Source organism: Mytilus trossulus, chromosome 2 (assembly GCF_036588685.1).
Source record: "Mytilus trossulus isolate FHL-02 chromosome 2, PNRI_Mtr1.1.1.hap1, whole genome shotgun sequence".
NCBI lineage: Eukaryota > Metazoa > Mollusca > Bivalvia > Mytilida > Mytilidae > Mytilus > Mytilus trossulus.
Genome location: NC_086374.1, coordinates 12,507,066 through 12,524,440, shown reverse-complemented (window position 1 = coordinate 12,524,440; position 17,375 = coordinate 12,507,066). Strand labels below are relative to the sequence as shown.

Below are 17,375 nucleotides of genomic sequence, written 5' to 3'. Positions count from 1 at the left end.
CTGAAAAATCAGGGATTCTACATAATCCCTGAATATACAAATTCACTGTAACATATATATATATATTTATTCACAATTCTTGGATAATTTTCTCTTAAAGTTATAAGGTATTTAAAAGTTTTCAACTTAAGAAAATACATTTAAAAAAATACCAAAGGAACAATAAAACATTTAAAGACTAAGAAAGAAAAAATAAAAGTGTGACCCTAAGAGAACAGACACAAAAAGCTATAAAACATTACTTATAAAATTATAAATAGTGCTTCATGAACAAATGAAAAACTGTGGATGAATTCTGATGCTCTGTAAGAGTCAGTAGTTCCTCATCCACTAGTGACAACCATTGTGTTACTCTAATCAAAGTCTGTTGTGGAGTCACTATTGGTAAAACCTCATTAAACAGTAAATGATTTGCTTATTTTTTTGGTCTTCACAATTTTACAAATTATCAAATTAATGAATTAAGTTTATCATAGACATTAACAAGGGAAATATAGTCAAATAATAAAAGACTGAACCATGAGCAATACAAATCTCTTTATTTAATCAAGCGACACAACATTGTATGCAGCTCAAGGTCTAGTAAATGTGATATCATGTAATACCATTTTAACTAGATTTTTTGGAAATGTACAGTGTATATATTTTGGTCAATTTTTTAATGGTTTTGATTTTGGATTAGCAAATATAAAGCTCTTCTAAGTACCAATCTGACGATTTGTGTTTGTCATCATGCAATCATTTGTAAATATTTCTTTCATAGTTGCATGTGTTTCAGATTTTCCACTCACCAATATGCAAATACACACTATTATGCAAAAATTAAATTAATTTGATTCTTGATAGATTGTATAATTATTGTGAATATTCATATCTGCATAAATTGTTAAGCAACCAGCAATCAATCAGTGATATCTGCAAAGAAAAGTGTTGAAATGTTTAATCACAAAATCCAGTAATTTTGTGATGCTTTAATCTTTGGCCAAATTTGTCACTTAGCTTATCTCCCCTTTCATGGTTTTGAAGAAATTTTATAATGTATAATTTTAAACTTTTTTTATATAATAGGGATCTTCACAAGCACGACCTCCTGTACAAGAACCAGATGTTCCCACAAGTAAGTGGATATTCTATTTTTTTGTCAAAAATATATGTATTTCTGTAAGTTACAAATGTTCAAAAGATAATATAGTTGGTGAATTAAACAAATAGTATATAGATATAGATGTGGTATGAGTGCCAATGAGACAACAATTTGTAAAAGAAAAAATATTACAGGTCATAGAATAGTCTTCAACACCGATCCTAGTCTCGTACTGAACAGCAAGCTATAAAGGGCCCCAAATATGACTTGTGTAAAACCATTCAACAGAAAAAAACAACGGTCTTATCTATTTAAAATAAATGAGTAACACAATCGTATCAACAAACAATAACTACTGAACATATTTAAGAGTTCATGGATTAATAAGAAGCAACAATAAAAAAAAATCTACAAATTCTTAATCTGTTTGCTCAAATAATAATCTGAATCTGAATTATCTGTTAAAGAATCAGGCACTATTTCTATTATTTCACTGTCTGATAACATGAATTGGCAGAAGTTTACATTTTTTGATAATACAGATATGTAATTAACACCAGTTTGTAAGTTTTATTTACATATTTTTTCAGCTTACAATGAAAAAGTAGTATCTTTTCTGAGGCAGCCAAATGCAAGTGACATTTTAAAAGAAAAATACCCAACCTATGCATCAACTTCTAAATTAAGAGACAAAGTGAATAAAATCCAGTCTGGTGGTACGGAGGCACTGGAGAGAATGTGCAATGACTTGGATCTTATCTTATTGTTAAGGTATTGTAATACTTACATACTTATGTTGGATAATATGACAATGTCAAATAGTCAATAAACACAAAGAAACATTCATACATGATTTCAATTCAGCAAATGAAAAATGTGAATTTCGGGCCCCAAACTTGGCCAATTTGGGCACATCTGTACTTATTTGTTTTTGCATTTTATATCGATTGGTATACAAATCATGTGGTATATACAGATCATCAGAATTACAAGATGAACTAGTGTTACTGAATAGTATTGATCAGAAGTTATATCAGAAGCATACAGTTGTTACACAATTATCACCTAGAGACTGAATAATTTTAGTTGATTTTTTTCCCACAAGACAAAGAAAATAATGCATCTTACCAATTTATTGAGTTTGTATTCAACATTTAGAAAGGATATTTGCTTATGTTGGTTTTTATATTTTGAACCATTGCTTAAAATATGAAAGAATCACTGACAATTGCTTTCCTGATATTTCAGTGTTTTTGAGAATGATATTATGTCTTACATCCCCTCCCAGCTGTTACAACCTCCAAGGGCTGATTCTCCAGTAGAAGCCAGTCAAGGATCCCCAAGTAAGTCTTTTATAAATTGCTTCACATTTAAACATTACACATTTTAATCTAGAAATAGAATACATGGTTACCAATCTAGCTTTAAAACTGTAAAAAAAAACTGGAAATTTGTTTCAGTTTTTCAAGTCTTCAAATTTATGAAAATGGCAACAAATCTGAACTTTTATTATTTGGTAGCATACTCTAGTTATTTCCCTTTAGCAATTTATGAAAAATGACTTCTGTACAAACTTGTTGATACATTTGTAAGAAGCCAGACTTTCTGATTAAGATAACAGTACAAAGTGACTGAACGTTACTAAAGTTGTTGGAGTAGACACATTCTTGTTTATCAGTTACCTGTATGAGGCAGGACTAATTACAGTTGTGTGTCCCAAGTTACCTGAAAAGGGAAAAGTAATTATTATATTGCTACATTTAAGAATAAAAATAGCATATAAATCTGAAAAAAACAACATTTTCCAGATATTCAACTAGCAGCTTGAACTCGCATAGTGATGTCATCTACTAATGTTAAAAAATTAAACTGATACACAGGAAAAGAAAAATAACTAATTCTGCCAACCTTTATATATACATGTATATATTTGTTCTTTAAGATATTCAAAGAATACGAGTACATGCTCCACAGAAGAGAGATTTTCAAGCAAAGTTACGCAAATTCTACAAACAATTAGAAACCAAAGGCTATGGACAAGGCCCATCCAAATTAAAGTAAGTATTTTGTGCCAGAGAAAAAAATTAATTGAAAACAAGTAACAATATCATTTATCAACACAAACGAGTTACCTTCGTCAAATAAGCAATTTGTAACATATGAATATTTGTCTAAAAACCTTATTAATTTTGAATTTACATACATCTTGTGGATTTTGTGTTTTTAGATTAATGGTCAGAAGAGATCATGTTTTAGAGGATGCTTTTAATAAAATAATGTCCACACCAAAGAAAGATCTGATGAAAAGTAAACTTTACATTACTTTTGTTGGAGAAGAAGGGTAAGTGAATACTTGATATAATGATAATTCAAAAACAAAAATGTTTGTTTTATGTGAATAATTGTGACAATAATATCTTTGTGATAAAAAAGATAATGTTGACGGGAAAATGTTTAAAACACAGATGACATGATTCATAAAGATGTGTTGTTTTAACATCTCATACTTGATTTAATGAGAAGTACCAACATGACCTGACAAAATAGAATTTAGAATGGAAATGGGGAACGTGTCAAAGAAACAACAAACTGACCAAATAGCAGAAAACAGACAAATAAAATTGAGAATGGAAATGGAGAATTTGTCAAAGAGACAACAACCCGACCATAGAAAAAACAACAGCAGAAGGTCACCTACAGGTCTTCAATGTAGCAAGAAATTCCTGCACCTGGAGGCGTCCTTCAGCTGGCCCCTAAACAAATATCTACTAGTTCAGTGATAATGAACACCATACTAATTTCCAAATTGTACACAAGAAACTAAAATTAAAATAATACAAGACTAACAAAGGCCAGAGGCTCCTGACTCAGGACAGGCACAAAAATGTTGCGGGGTTACACATGTTTATGAGATCTCAACCCTCCCCTATACCTCTAGCCAATGTAGAAAAGTAAACGCATAACAATAGGCTAGTTTAATGATAATGAACACCTTACTAAACTCGAAAATATCTAAAGTTTGATCTGCTATTCCTTGTGTAAATTCATTGGATTTCTTTTTTCTTCATGCATGTATAAAACACTCCTCCAAACCTTGAAACACATATATAAATGTAAGAGCTAATTCCTAAAAGAGTATATTTATTCTAGAACCTATTCTGTTCACAATTTGATGATTTTAATTACTCATTTAGTTATTCTTTGTATGTTTTCAGGTTGGATTATGGTGGTCCTGCTAGAGAATTTTTCTTCCTGTTATCTCGAGAATTGTTTAATCCCTATTATGGCCTGTTTGAATACTCAGCTAATGATACCTACACTGTACAAGTCAGTCCTATGTCTACCATTGTAGAAAATCATCATGAATGGTAAGATACTAATGATACCTACACTGTACAAGTCAGTCATATGTCTACTATTGTAGAAAATCATCATGAATGGTAAGATACTAATGATACCTACACTGTTCAAGTCAGTCCTATGTCTACCATTGTAGAAAACCATCATGAATGGTAAGATACTAATGATACCTACACTGTACAAGTCAGTCCTATGTCTACTATTGTAGAAAACCATCATGAATAGTAAGATACTAATGATACCTACACTGTACAAGTCAGTCCTATGTCTACTTTTGTAGAAAACCATCATGAATGGAAAGATACTTATGATACCTACACTGTACAAGTCAGTCCTATGTCTGCTATTGTAGATAGCAAACATGAATGGTAAGATACTAATGATACCTACACTGTACAAGTCAGTCCTATGTCTACTATTGTAGAAAATCATCATGAATGGTAAGATACTAATGATACCTACACTGTACAAGTCAGTCCTATGTCTACTATTGTAGAAAATCATCATGAATGGTAAGATACTAATGATACCTACACTGTACAAGTCAGCCCTATGTCTACTATTGTAGAAAACCATCATGAATGGTAAGATACTAATGATACCTACACTGTACAAGTCAGTCATATGTCTACTATTGTAGAAAACCATCATGAATGGTAAGATACTAATGATACCTACACTGTGCAAGTCAGTCATATGTCTACTATTGTAGAAAACCATCATGAATGGTAAGATACTACTGATACCTACACTGTACAAGTCAGTCATATGTCTACTATTGCAGAAAACCATCATGAATGGTAAGACACTACTGATACCTACACTGTACAAGTCAGCCCTATGTCTACTTTTGTAGAAAACCATCATGAATGGTAAGATACTAATGATACCTACACTGTACAAGTCAGTCCTATGTCTACTATTGTAGAAAATCATAATGAATGGTAACATACTAATGATACCTACACTGTACAAGTCAGTCCTATGTCTGCTATTGTAGATAGCAAACATGAATGGTAAGATACTAATGATACCTACACTGTACAAGTCAGTCCTTTGTCTACTATTGTAGAAAACCATCATGAATGGTAAGATACTAATGATACCTACACTGTACAAGTCAGTCCTATGTCTACCATTGTAGAAAACCATCATGAATGGTAAGATACTAATGATACCTACACTGTACAAGTCAGCCCTATGTCTACTATTGTAGAAAACCATCATGAATGGTAAGATACTAATGATACCTACACTGTTCAAGTCAGTCCTATGTCTACCATTGTAGAAAACCATCATGAATGGTAAGATACTAATGATACCTACACTGTACAAGTCAGTCCTATGTCTACTATTGTAGAAAACCATCATGAATGGTAAGATACTAATGATACCTACACTGTTCAAGTCAGTCCTATGTCTACCATTGTAGAAAACCATCATGAATGGTAAGATACTAATGATACCTACACTGTACAAGTCAGTCCTATGTCTACTATTGTAGAAAACCATCATGAATGGTAAGATACTAATCACTGTACAAGTCAGTCCTATGTCTACTATTGTAGAAAACCATCATGAATGGTAAGATACTAATGATACCTACACTGAACAAGTCAGTCATATGTCTACTATTGTAGAAAATCATCATGAATGGTAAGATACTAATGATACCTACACTGTACAAGTCAGTCCTATGTCTACTATTGTAGAAAACCATCATGAATGGTAAGATACTAATGATACCTACACTGTACAAGTCAGTCATATGTCTACTATTGTAGAAAACCATCATGAATGGTAAGATACTAATGATACCTACACTGTTCAGGTCAGTCCTATGTCTACCATTGTAGAAAACCATCATGAATGGTAAGATACTAATGATACCTACACTGTACAAGTCAGTCATATGTCTACTATTGTAGAAAACCATCATGAATGGTAAGATACTAATGATACCTACACTGTTCAAGTCAGTCCTATGTCTACCATTGTAGAAAATCATCATGAATGGTAAGATACTAATGATACCTACACTGTACAAGTCAGTCCTATGTCTACTATTGTAGAAAATCATCATGAATGGTAAGATACTAATGATACCTACACTGTACAAGTCAGTCCTATGTCTACCATTGTAGAAAACCATCATGAATGGTAAGATACTAATGATACCTACACTGTTCAAGTCAGTCCTATGTCTACCATTGTAGAAAACCATCATGAATGGTAAGATACTAATGATACCTACACTGTACAAGTCAGTCCTATGTCTACTATTGTAGAAAACCATCATGAATGGTAAGATACTAATGATACCTACACTGTTCAAGTCAGTCCTATGTCTACCATTGTAGAAAACCATCATGAATGGTAAGATACTAATGATACCTACACTGTACAAGTCAGTCCTATGTCTACCATTTTAGAAAACCATCATGAATGGTAAGATACTAATGATACCTACACTGTTCAAGTCAGTCCTATGTCTACCATTGTAGAAAACCATCATGGATGGTAAGATACTAATGATACCTACACTGTACAAGTCAGTCCTATGTCTACTATTGTAGAAAATCATCATGAATGGTAAGATACTAATGATACCTACACTGTACAAGTCAGTCATATGTCTACTATTGTAGAAAATCATCATGAATGGTAAGATACTAATGATACCTACACTGTGCAAGTCAGTCCTATGTCTACTATTGTAAAAAATCATCATGAATGGTAAGATACTAATGATACCTACACTGTACAAGTCAGCCCTATGTCTACTATTGTAGAAAACCATCATGAATGGTAAGATACTAATGATACCTACACTGTACAAGTCAGTCCTATGTCTACCATTGTAGAAAACCATCATGAATGGTAAGATACTAATGATACCTACACTGTTCAAGTCAGTCCTATGTCTACCATTGTAGAAAATCATCATGAATGGTAAGATACTAATGATACCTACACTGTACAAGTCAGTCCTATGTCTACTATTGTAGAAAATCATCATGAATGGTAAGATACTAATGATACCTACACTGTACAAGTCAGTCCTATGTCTACCATTGTAGAAAACCATCATGAATGGTAAGATACTAATGATACCTACACTGTTCAAGTCAGTCCTATGTCTACCATTGTAGAAAACCATCATGAATGGTAAGATACTAATGATACCTACACTGTACAAGTCAGTCCTATGTCTACTATTGTAGAAAACCATCATGAATGGTAAGATACTAATGATACCTACACTGTACAAGTCAGTCCTATGTCTACCATTTTAGAAAACCATCATGAATGGTAAGATACAAATGATACCTACACTGAACAAGTTAGTCCTATGTCTACCATTGTAGAAAACCATCATGAATGGTAAGATACTAATGATACCTACACTGTACAAGTCAGTCATATGTCTACCATTGTAGAAAACCATCATGAATGGTAAGATACTAATGATACCTACACTGAACAAGTCAGTCATATGTCTACCATTGTAGAAAACCATCATGAATGGTAAGATACTAATGATACCTACACTGTTCAAGTCAGTCCTATGTCTACCATTGTAGAAAACCATCATGAATGGTAAGATACTAATGATACCTACACTGTACAAGTCAGTCCTATGTCTACCATTGTAGAAAACCATCATGAATGGTAAGATACTAATGATACCTACACTGTTCAAGTCAGTCCTATAAGATACAAATGATACCTACACTGTACAAGTCAGTCCTATGTCTACCATTTTAGAAAACCATCATGAATGGTAAGATACTAATGATACCTACACTGTTCAAGTCAGTCCTATGTCTACCATTGTAGAAAACCATCATGAATGGTAAGATACTAATGATACCTACACTGTACAAGTCAGTCATATGTCTACCATTGTAGAAAATCATCATGAATGGTAAGATACTAATGATACCTACACTGTACAAGTCAGTCCTATGTCTACTATTGTAGAAAACCATCATGAATAGTAAGATACTAATGATACCTACACTGTACAAGTCAGTCCTATGTCTACTTTTGTAGAAAACCATCATGAATGGAAAGATACTTATGATACCTACACTGTACAAGTCAGTCCTATGTCTGCTATTGTAGATAGCAAACATGAATGGTAAGATACTAATGATACCTACACTGTACAAGTCAGTCATATGTCTACTATTGTAGAAAACCATCATGAATGGTAAGATACTAATGATACCTACACTGTACAAGTCAGTCCTATGTCTACCATTGTAGAAAATCATCATGAATGGTAAGATACTAATGATACCTACACTGAACAAGTCAGTCATATGTCTACTATTGTAGAAAATCATCATGAATGGTAAGATACTAATGATACCTACACTGTTCAAGTCAGTCCTATGTCTGCTATTGTAGAAAACCATCATGAATGGTAAGATACTAATGATACCTACACTGTTCAAGTCAGTCCTATGTCTACTGTTGTAGAAAACCATCATGAATGGTAAGATACTAATGATACCTACACTGTTCAAGTCAGTCCTATGTCTGCTATTGAAGAAAACCATCATGAATGGTAAGATACTAATGATACCTACACCGAACAAGTCAGTCCTATGTCTACTATTGTAGAAAACCATCATGAATGGTAAGATACTAATGATACCTACACTGTTCAAGTCAGTCCTATGTCTGCTATTGAAGAAAACCATCATGAATGGTAAGATACTAATGATACCTACACCGAACAAGTCAGTCCTATGTCTACTATTGTAGAAAACCATCATGAATGGTAAGATACTAATGATACCTACACTGTTCAAGTCAGTCCTATGTCTACCATTGTAGAAAATCATCATGAATGGTAAGTTACTAATGATACCTACACTGTACAAGTCAGTCCTATGTCTACTATTGTAGAAAACCATCATGAATGGTAAGATACTAATGATACCTACACTGTACAAGTCAGCCCTATGTCTACCATTGTAGAAAACCATCATGAATGGTAAGATACTAATGATACCTACACTGTACAAGTCAGTCCTATGTCTGCTATTGTAGAAAACCATCATGAATGGTAAGATACTGTGGTTGAACATTTTAACAGAATTTTGCTTAATTGCTGTAATTGAACAACACAAACACACAAATTAAACATAATAGCAGTACTATACTTGTACATTATATTGTTCTCTAATTAGTTTCACTAGAAATGGGTCCTCTAAACTGCTTTAAAAGCATTCCTTTCCTCCTCTCAGCTGTAGAAAATAAACAATAATTTCTTTATCCTGTATAAAACTTCAATAATTGAGTCATTTGTTTTCATCTTTCAAGTATGATTTATAAAGCTGTAATATTCTTATATTTACTGCTCAGGTTTCGATTTGCTGGGAGAGTACTTGGACTAGCTGTGGTTCATCAATATTTACTGGATGCTTTCTTTACCAGACCTTTCTATAAAGCTTTATTGAGAATGTAAGTATACAATAAACACAATTTAAGTTAGATCACAGAAATCACACATTTAGAGTCCGAGGTTGCCTCCCCATTCCTTGGCTGAGAGAAGGTTTGAAAATAACACGCTTAAAATTGGTTACTTAAAGATCAAATATAATTTTGATTTCTAAGGTAACTTTATATTTTAAGCTCTTTCAAATGATAAGAAGATCAATAACATTTTTTTCTCTTTATGTTTAAGTTCAATAAAAACCATAGCATATTCAAGTAAACTGATGATAAACAAATACACACAAAAAACAATAGATATCAAAAAGGCAAGAGGTCCAAGTATGGATACATTTGGACACATAATTCACCTGTTATCATAACATTGAAACAATTAATTTCGACTGAAAAGAAAAAAAGAAATACATGCTGTTTGAGTTCCTATTTTCTAGTGTAAAGTTTGTTTTGGATATCTCAATAATGTATATTATTTTTAGTATCACATGTACAATGTATGAAGGATTTGATTTTTTTCAGACAATGGTCACTGGGTGATGTTGAGACTTTAGATGCAGAATTTCACCAGAGTTTATTATGGATTAAAGAGAATGATATTACTGAGCTGGATATGGATCTGACATTTTCTGTTAATGAAGAAGTTTTTGGACAGGTATATAATTTTATTAAATAAAAAGATAATCAAATTTTATAGATATTTTGTTAAGACCCTGAAAAAAGCATTATAAATGATAAAGCAAAGAAGATATACATGTTTTATTCTGTCACCTGTCGAAAAATAGAATTGGGTCATTAGGTAGGCCAAAAATCAGTTTTGATTCCATCCCCAATACATGGATTTATGAATTTTCCCAATTTCCAAAGAAAGTAAACACATATACTTTGTTTTGACAATTTCTTTTAAACAGTACAAATAATTCAGAAAATATCTTCTTTTGTAAGATATAGATTGATGAAATAAATTATTTGTTTTATAATCTCTACCTATATTTATTTGTTCTTTTTTTGGAATATATATGGCATATGTTTTTCCTTTTACACAACTATTTGTTAAACCTCTAGTCTTGTCTTAATAAACATAATTTATATATTTTTTATGAACAGGTTACAGAGAGGGAATTAAAACCAAATGGAAAAACATTGGCTGTAACAGAGAGAAATAAAAAAGAATACATAGAAAAGATGGTAAAATGGAGGTTAGAAAGAGGTGTTACAGAACAGACAGAAAGTGTAGTTAGGGGATTTAATGAGGTCAGTCTAATATAAAAAGGAGATGTGGTATGATTGCCAATAAACAACTCGTCACAAGAGACCAAAATGACACAGAAATTAACAACATACAGCCTTCAACAATGAGTAAAGTCCATACTGCATAGTTGGATATAAAATGTCTACTTTCTGTCGAAAATGCTTAAATAGAACATGCAATATTTACAGGGTAATGTAATGTTAAAATAGAATTAGACTAGGAAATTATTTATAGAAATACTATATTAAGGTTAATTTATCAAATTTTATTCATGCCTACCAATTTGAAAAAAAAAAGGAATAACTTTACTATAAGATCCCCAACACTTTTATTGTATTCTTATGTACTTTTTAATAATTTACAATTTGGCATAAAAATCTTATAATTCTAACAATAAAGTGTACATTTATACTCAACAAAATTGAAAGAGACAGGATTTTCATTATATTTCTGATAATTTTATTATCAAAGTCGAATATGAATAGATTTTTTGTTGCACTTTTCATCTCTGAATTTCAATATAAGTTGGAAATACAAACCAACTTTTAACTATATCACTGACTTAGTTTAGCTAGGTAAGATCTAGTTTTAAAGACAAAAGCCTTCATAGATCTTTTAATTTCTATTTCAGGTTTTAGACAGTCGTATGGTAGCTATGTATGATGCTAGAGAACTAGAACTGGTTATAGCGGGAACAGTGGAGATCGATGTAAAAGACTGGAGGAGAAACACAGAATATAGATCTGGTAGGTATTAAACAGAAACACTATTCTCAAATGTGAAACACATCCCACATTATCACTCCTCTGAAATCATACTACACAATAAGTTGTGGCAATACAATTTTACCACATAGCATCAAAATGAAGTAAGAATACATAGAAAAAAAAATATATGTTCCTCATATTTTTACATTATTTATATTTAAAAAAGTCAATATAATAAAATAAAGCAACTGATTCAAAATTTGAAAGATATTCTACCGGTGGTTGAAGAACACTGATAATTTACTCATGTTCACTCTTTATGAATTAATGTATGCTTTGTCATTCCCTGAAAATGTTTCAACATTCAAGTTAATCTATAGCATATTTTGTTATCTTTCAAGGAATTTTAGTATTTCCTCAGTAGAGCATTATTCTAGCTAATACCTAATGAAAAAAAAAAGGTTTCGGTATTCTCAGTCTAAAAATTCCATACAGGTATGAAATGGCAGTACAATATTGTAGATGCTTATTTACAACTTCTTCTAGTAATGATTCTTTTTCTATTAAAGCAGTAAAAAGAAATATATATATATATATATATATATATAATAATAAATTAAATTACAAACTTTTGCATTTTGAAGGCTACCATGACCAACATCCAGTTATACAGTGGTTCTGGCAGGCTATAGAAAAGTTTGACAATGAACGCAGACTTCGTCTCTTACAGGTTTGTATTAATTGCTTTCTATTGGATCGTCATGAAATCAACAACATTTAGATTAACATAGTAGAAGTTGAATTAAGTATCATATGCCAGAAAAAAACTTTAAAACCACCTATCATTGTAAAAGCAAACTATTAGCTGATCAGTATTGAGTACAAAAGATCAGAAATGTTGAGTTTTATATTGGCAGGTGTTCTAATTCAAGTTGTAAAAGATCATTTGATTTGATTTTTTTTTTAAATATTATGGACTATTAAACAAAGGTGGAGTAATGAATTAACTGACAAGGTTTGATAAGTTTTATGCCCTTATATTAATTGACTTTGTTCTGCTGCAGTGATAATACTTACACCTTAAAGACAAGAGATTTCATATGTCATAACATAGTATTATGAAATATTAAGTTACTATCTATCAGACTGTACCATTACAACACAACTATAAATATCTGCATGCTACTTACTGCATGCATGTTGATCCATTTTCATTTTCACATCACATGAATTCACATAGAACTATTTAATAAAAAAAAATAATATATTACTGAAAATTTTCTCAACATCACGTATACAAATATTTTTATAGAATATTTTACAGAATGGTATAAATTTTTAGACAATCAATGTTATTTTACAGTTTGTTACTGGGACATCTAGCATACCATATGAGGGATTTTCTGCTTTAAGAGGTAGTAATGGACCTAGAAAGTTTTGCATAGAGAAATGGGGTCGTACCACCAGTCTTCCAAGGTAAGGTGTTACCACTAGATATACCATAACTGTTAGGTATATCTGTATTCAGTTTGTACTGTTATGTCAGGTGTTCAGTTACTTTAAGGCAAATCAATTGTACAAGATTATTGTTCAGTTATGTAACAAGGCAACAAAATGCAAAAAACAACAAACATCAATTTAAAATGTACAAATTATAATTATCAACCTTTTGTCCACAATGCACAATTGGCACCAGGAAATAGAAAAATTCTCATATGAAGAAACACAGAATTAAATACCAAAAATAATATTAGAAATAGGTTTTCTTCTGGAAATAGAATACTTTCTAAGACAAAGAAGGTTATAAGTGGTATCTTCACAATTCCAAGTAACACTAAAATCTCTCATATTCTCATATGTTTTCCATTTAATGATACAAATCTTTATTTTGAGAGCAGAAGTTATAATAAGTAACTAATAATACTCAAAATAATTGTGAACCAATGGCCTTTTCTGTAACTGAAAGGCTCAAAAAGAAGATATTTTAGCCAATTAAAAGACCTTCAAGAAAAAAGGCCTCTATTTAAAATGTTGTCTGTTAATGTGATATAAATTTCTTCACACTAATTTTTATTTTATTTTTACAGAGCCCATACTTGCTTCAATAGAGTTGATCTTCCCCCATACACTTCATTTGACATGTTATATGAGAAACTGGTGACTGCAGTGGAGGAAACAAGCACCTTTGGAATAGAGTGAAGAAGACATCTACTGGTATAAACTATTAATCATCTAGTGCAATATAGGAAGTGGTGGACTTCAGTAATCATATCAATATTATTGCTGCACAAATAGTTGACTTTCAAACTACCCAATATGTGCCAATAGATATAGATAAATCTATCTTCACATTATTTACCTTGCCAGGGCTTCACACTTGTCAATTACAGTTAAATCATATTTTAATTTTGTTGGAATTAAATCATGAACAAATTTAACAAAGTTATTTGAGACTTAAAATGTGAATGTCATTTAACTTTTAATTGACTTTATGACTGAATATTCACCACTGAAACTAAGAAGCAAGGAATTATAAGTAATACCATGTAACTTTACATTTAGAAATGAACAAAGGTTTCTTGCAATGTAGTTGCTATATTTATATTTTCTTAGATAGATAAATACAATATTATATGTATACATATATATATTTACAATCTTTTTGGGACCTAATCATAAGTTTACCAGAATGAAGACATTAAAACTATACACTACTATTTTTAAATGTCAAAATACTGGCTTTAAGTTAGCACAATAGAATTTTTGGAAAAAGAAACTTGGTTTGCTTTAAAAGCTGTTTTCTTTGTTATTTTTTAAGATATGAAGACAAGAAAAGGTACTTAATGTACGGAGAAGCACAAAGCTTTGAAATACTATACGAAAATATTAGATAGGTACCATATTTCAAGAAGCTTTTTTTCTTTTGTAATTTCCGATTTTCCAAATCATCATTTTCCAAGACAGTGCCCCAAATTTGTAATATCATTTACCACAATTTTTTAATTGCTGGATCTTTTTTTGCTTAAATGAACTTTTTAATCCCAAATAGTCAAAATCGATTTATTTTTTAACTGAATCTTTTGAATCACCAAAAGTTAAAAACCTGAGAAACACTTCTGTCAAATTTTTTATCCTGTCTCTGATAAAATGAACCTCTCTCAAGTTGTTCGGTAATTTTATACTTTTGTTAAAACAAAAAGTTCCATATATATTTAATCATTTAGAAACATGTTGATAGGATGCCAATTTACCTACACTTAGTTTTGAAAATTGGTCTGTGCTATCTCTCCTTTAATCTGGTACTTCATTTTTCATTTAATATGCTCTAAAATAAGACAGTTATTTGTAATATTATTATAATGACATACTACGGTCAACTTGCTGATTTTTTAAAACAATAAAATATTAAAGAATATTAAGAGAGTACACACTTTGACCCAAATACATTGTACTCTTCTACCAACAAGTAGGTAAGGTCAAAATATCTTAAGAAAATTTAAGTAGGTGAACATTGAAGTTTGTTTTGTTTTTCAGATTTGGTGATTCAAAAGTTCAAACTTTTATATACTTTTGTTGACATTTGACTATTTTTTGTTAACACTATGACTGTTAGACATTAGACAAAAAAAATAGCATTTGTATTTTATTAATTTAAGCAATTTATTGTAGTACAGAGATTGAACATATAATTCTGAAAATTGGTTAACATTTTGATAAGTTTTTACTGTAAAATTGATGAATTGAAAATTTATTGATGCATACCATAATATTTTTTAAGAAACTATTTTTGGGCATTGATTTTATTTAGATATGATGAGTTGTGATATTTATTTTGCTCTATATGTGTATTTTGAAATGTAAAACAATGCAAGCTTAATTAATAAAATTATGTATAGGCCAAAGAAAGAATGTCTTTTTACATTGCAATCCGATTCAAATATAATTGTATATTGGGGATTATAGAAGTATCTACAACTATTGTATTTATATAATTATTTATAAGCCAAAGAAAAGAACAATTTTTTTTAACATTTAACTCAATTCTACATAAGTTTTGGGAATAGAACAGGCATTTCTCAAAAGGTTGTCTGTTTTACGAACATTAGTGTTTTGAACATTTTGTTCCAGATTTACTGGTAAATCTCATGACCTTTTTTTGAAATGGAGGTTAGGAGCCTGATGAATATATTTATGCATAATCATTGTATGTATTACTTGTTTAGTCAACCTCTGAATTAATCTCTAACAAAGCAGATGTATACTGATGTTTGTATATACATATTTGTTGAGAATAAACTAGCAGAATGTAGATGGCTATTTGTTAAGGACATATAAACAGTGCTTGTTTTCCAAGATGTACCAATTTCATTTCTACTAACACAAGGTATAATATGTTTTACTCTGTAACCATTTGATATTGGGGTTTTATTAATGTTATCATTTCTACAATCTGATTAAAATCTTATGTTGTGATATGCTACACTCCCTGATACCCTCTCTCTCCTATTTTTCTTTGTTATAAGTCCGAAACACCCCCTATAAACTTTTAACGTCAAGTCGTTGACCAACTTCTGTTTTTTTTCTGCAACTTTTCTTCTCTCCTTGTCCAGCTATTTACTGTTTATAACTGGTTTTTTTTTAACTGGCAGGTATTTATTATTTTTTTAGGGCAGAGAGTATCGTAGCATAAAATAACAGATTGAACAGTAGACTCTGAATAAACAGTTTATAAAGTAACCTAGGTTAACGTTGTAGTTAACAGTTTAATGCTATTGTTGTAAGGCTTCAAAGCTCATTTGATTTTTTATATGTATTTCAATGTTCATTCATTTTATCATTAATAATCATGTATAAGTTGTTTTATATGTACAGAAGCCAAAGTTATATATAGTCTATCATCTAATTTAAAACAATGTTGTCAGAATTAATTTATCTATTTGTATGATAGCAATATTTGTTTATTAGGATATTTTGTGTAAGTTTATACATATGAATTTTGTAATATTGTTGTTTACATGACCAGAATGCATGGTCAATTATGTGTTCTATAGATGTAAACAAACAGACCTAAATATGGAAAAAAATAAATTAATTTAAGCATTTACCTTTTTGTTTATTTATTTGAAACAGCTGCAGTTTGAAACGCATAGAATTCTTGTAGCACAATAGTTTCAATGAAGCTTTTTTAGTGGAAGCCATATAACATATGTGTATCAGCAAACAAATGCATGACAAATAAATGTAAGTAATGTCACAGCATATGATTAACAACACCAGGCCTCACGGTCATAAAACTTTCGAGCATGATTTTTGTACTCAGACTCGAAAATCAACCAATGAAATTGTGGGAATTCATGTTTCAAGCATGATTTTTGCGCTCCGAGCACTGAGCAAAGTTTTATGCCTTCAACAGCTGGTGATGCTAATTTATAGACTTTCTATAAAGGTAGAATGATGAGTTAATAGTGTGTCAATATTACTCCATCCATTACTAGTGTGTCAATATCAA

The 17,375-nt window shown here is 30.8% G+C and overlaps 1 protein-coding gene across 3 annotated transcripts in view; it reads left to right on the top strand.

Moving 5' to 3' along the window:
• Nucleotides 1-15,438, top strand: part of LOC134706516 (E3 ubiquitin-protein ligase HECW2-like) — a 48,012-nt gene extending 32,574 nt beyond the window's left edge. For 2 of the 3 annotated variants that reach the window (XM_063565527.1, XM_063565529.1), the window contains 13 exons: nt 1,069-1,117; nt 1,675-1,855; nt 2,333-2,427; nt 3,027-3,141; nt 3,312-3,425; nt 4,300-4,452; nt 9,824-9,922; nt 10,430-10,562; nt 11,015-11,161; nt 11,791-11,905; nt 12,511-12,596; nt 13,230-13,342; nt 13,954-15,438. In XM_063565527.1, the coding sequence (XP_063421597.1) occupies nt 1,069-1,117; nt 1,675-1,855; nt 2,333-2,427; nt 3,027-3,141; nt 3,312-3,425; nt 4,300-4,452; nt 9,824-9,922; nt 10,430-10,562; nt 11,015-11,161; nt 11,791-11,905; nt 12,511-12,596; nt 13,230-13,342; nt 13,954-14,065 (1,512 nt within the window). In that variant the 3' untranslated portion in view covers nt 14,066-15,438. Of the gene's footprint in view, nt 1-1,068; nt 1,118-1,674; nt 1,856-2,332; nt 2,428-3,026; nt 3,142-3,311; nt 3,426-4,299; nt 4,453-6,275; nt 6,317-9,823; nt 9,923-10,429; nt 10,563-11,014; nt 11,162-11,790; nt 11,906-12,510; nt 12,597-13,229; nt 13,343-13,953 lie in introns of all 3 variants that reach the window. The other variant, XM_063565528.1, reaches the window with a different exon arrangement.
• The last annotated feature ends 1,937 nt before the right edge of the window (nt 15,439-17,375 follow it).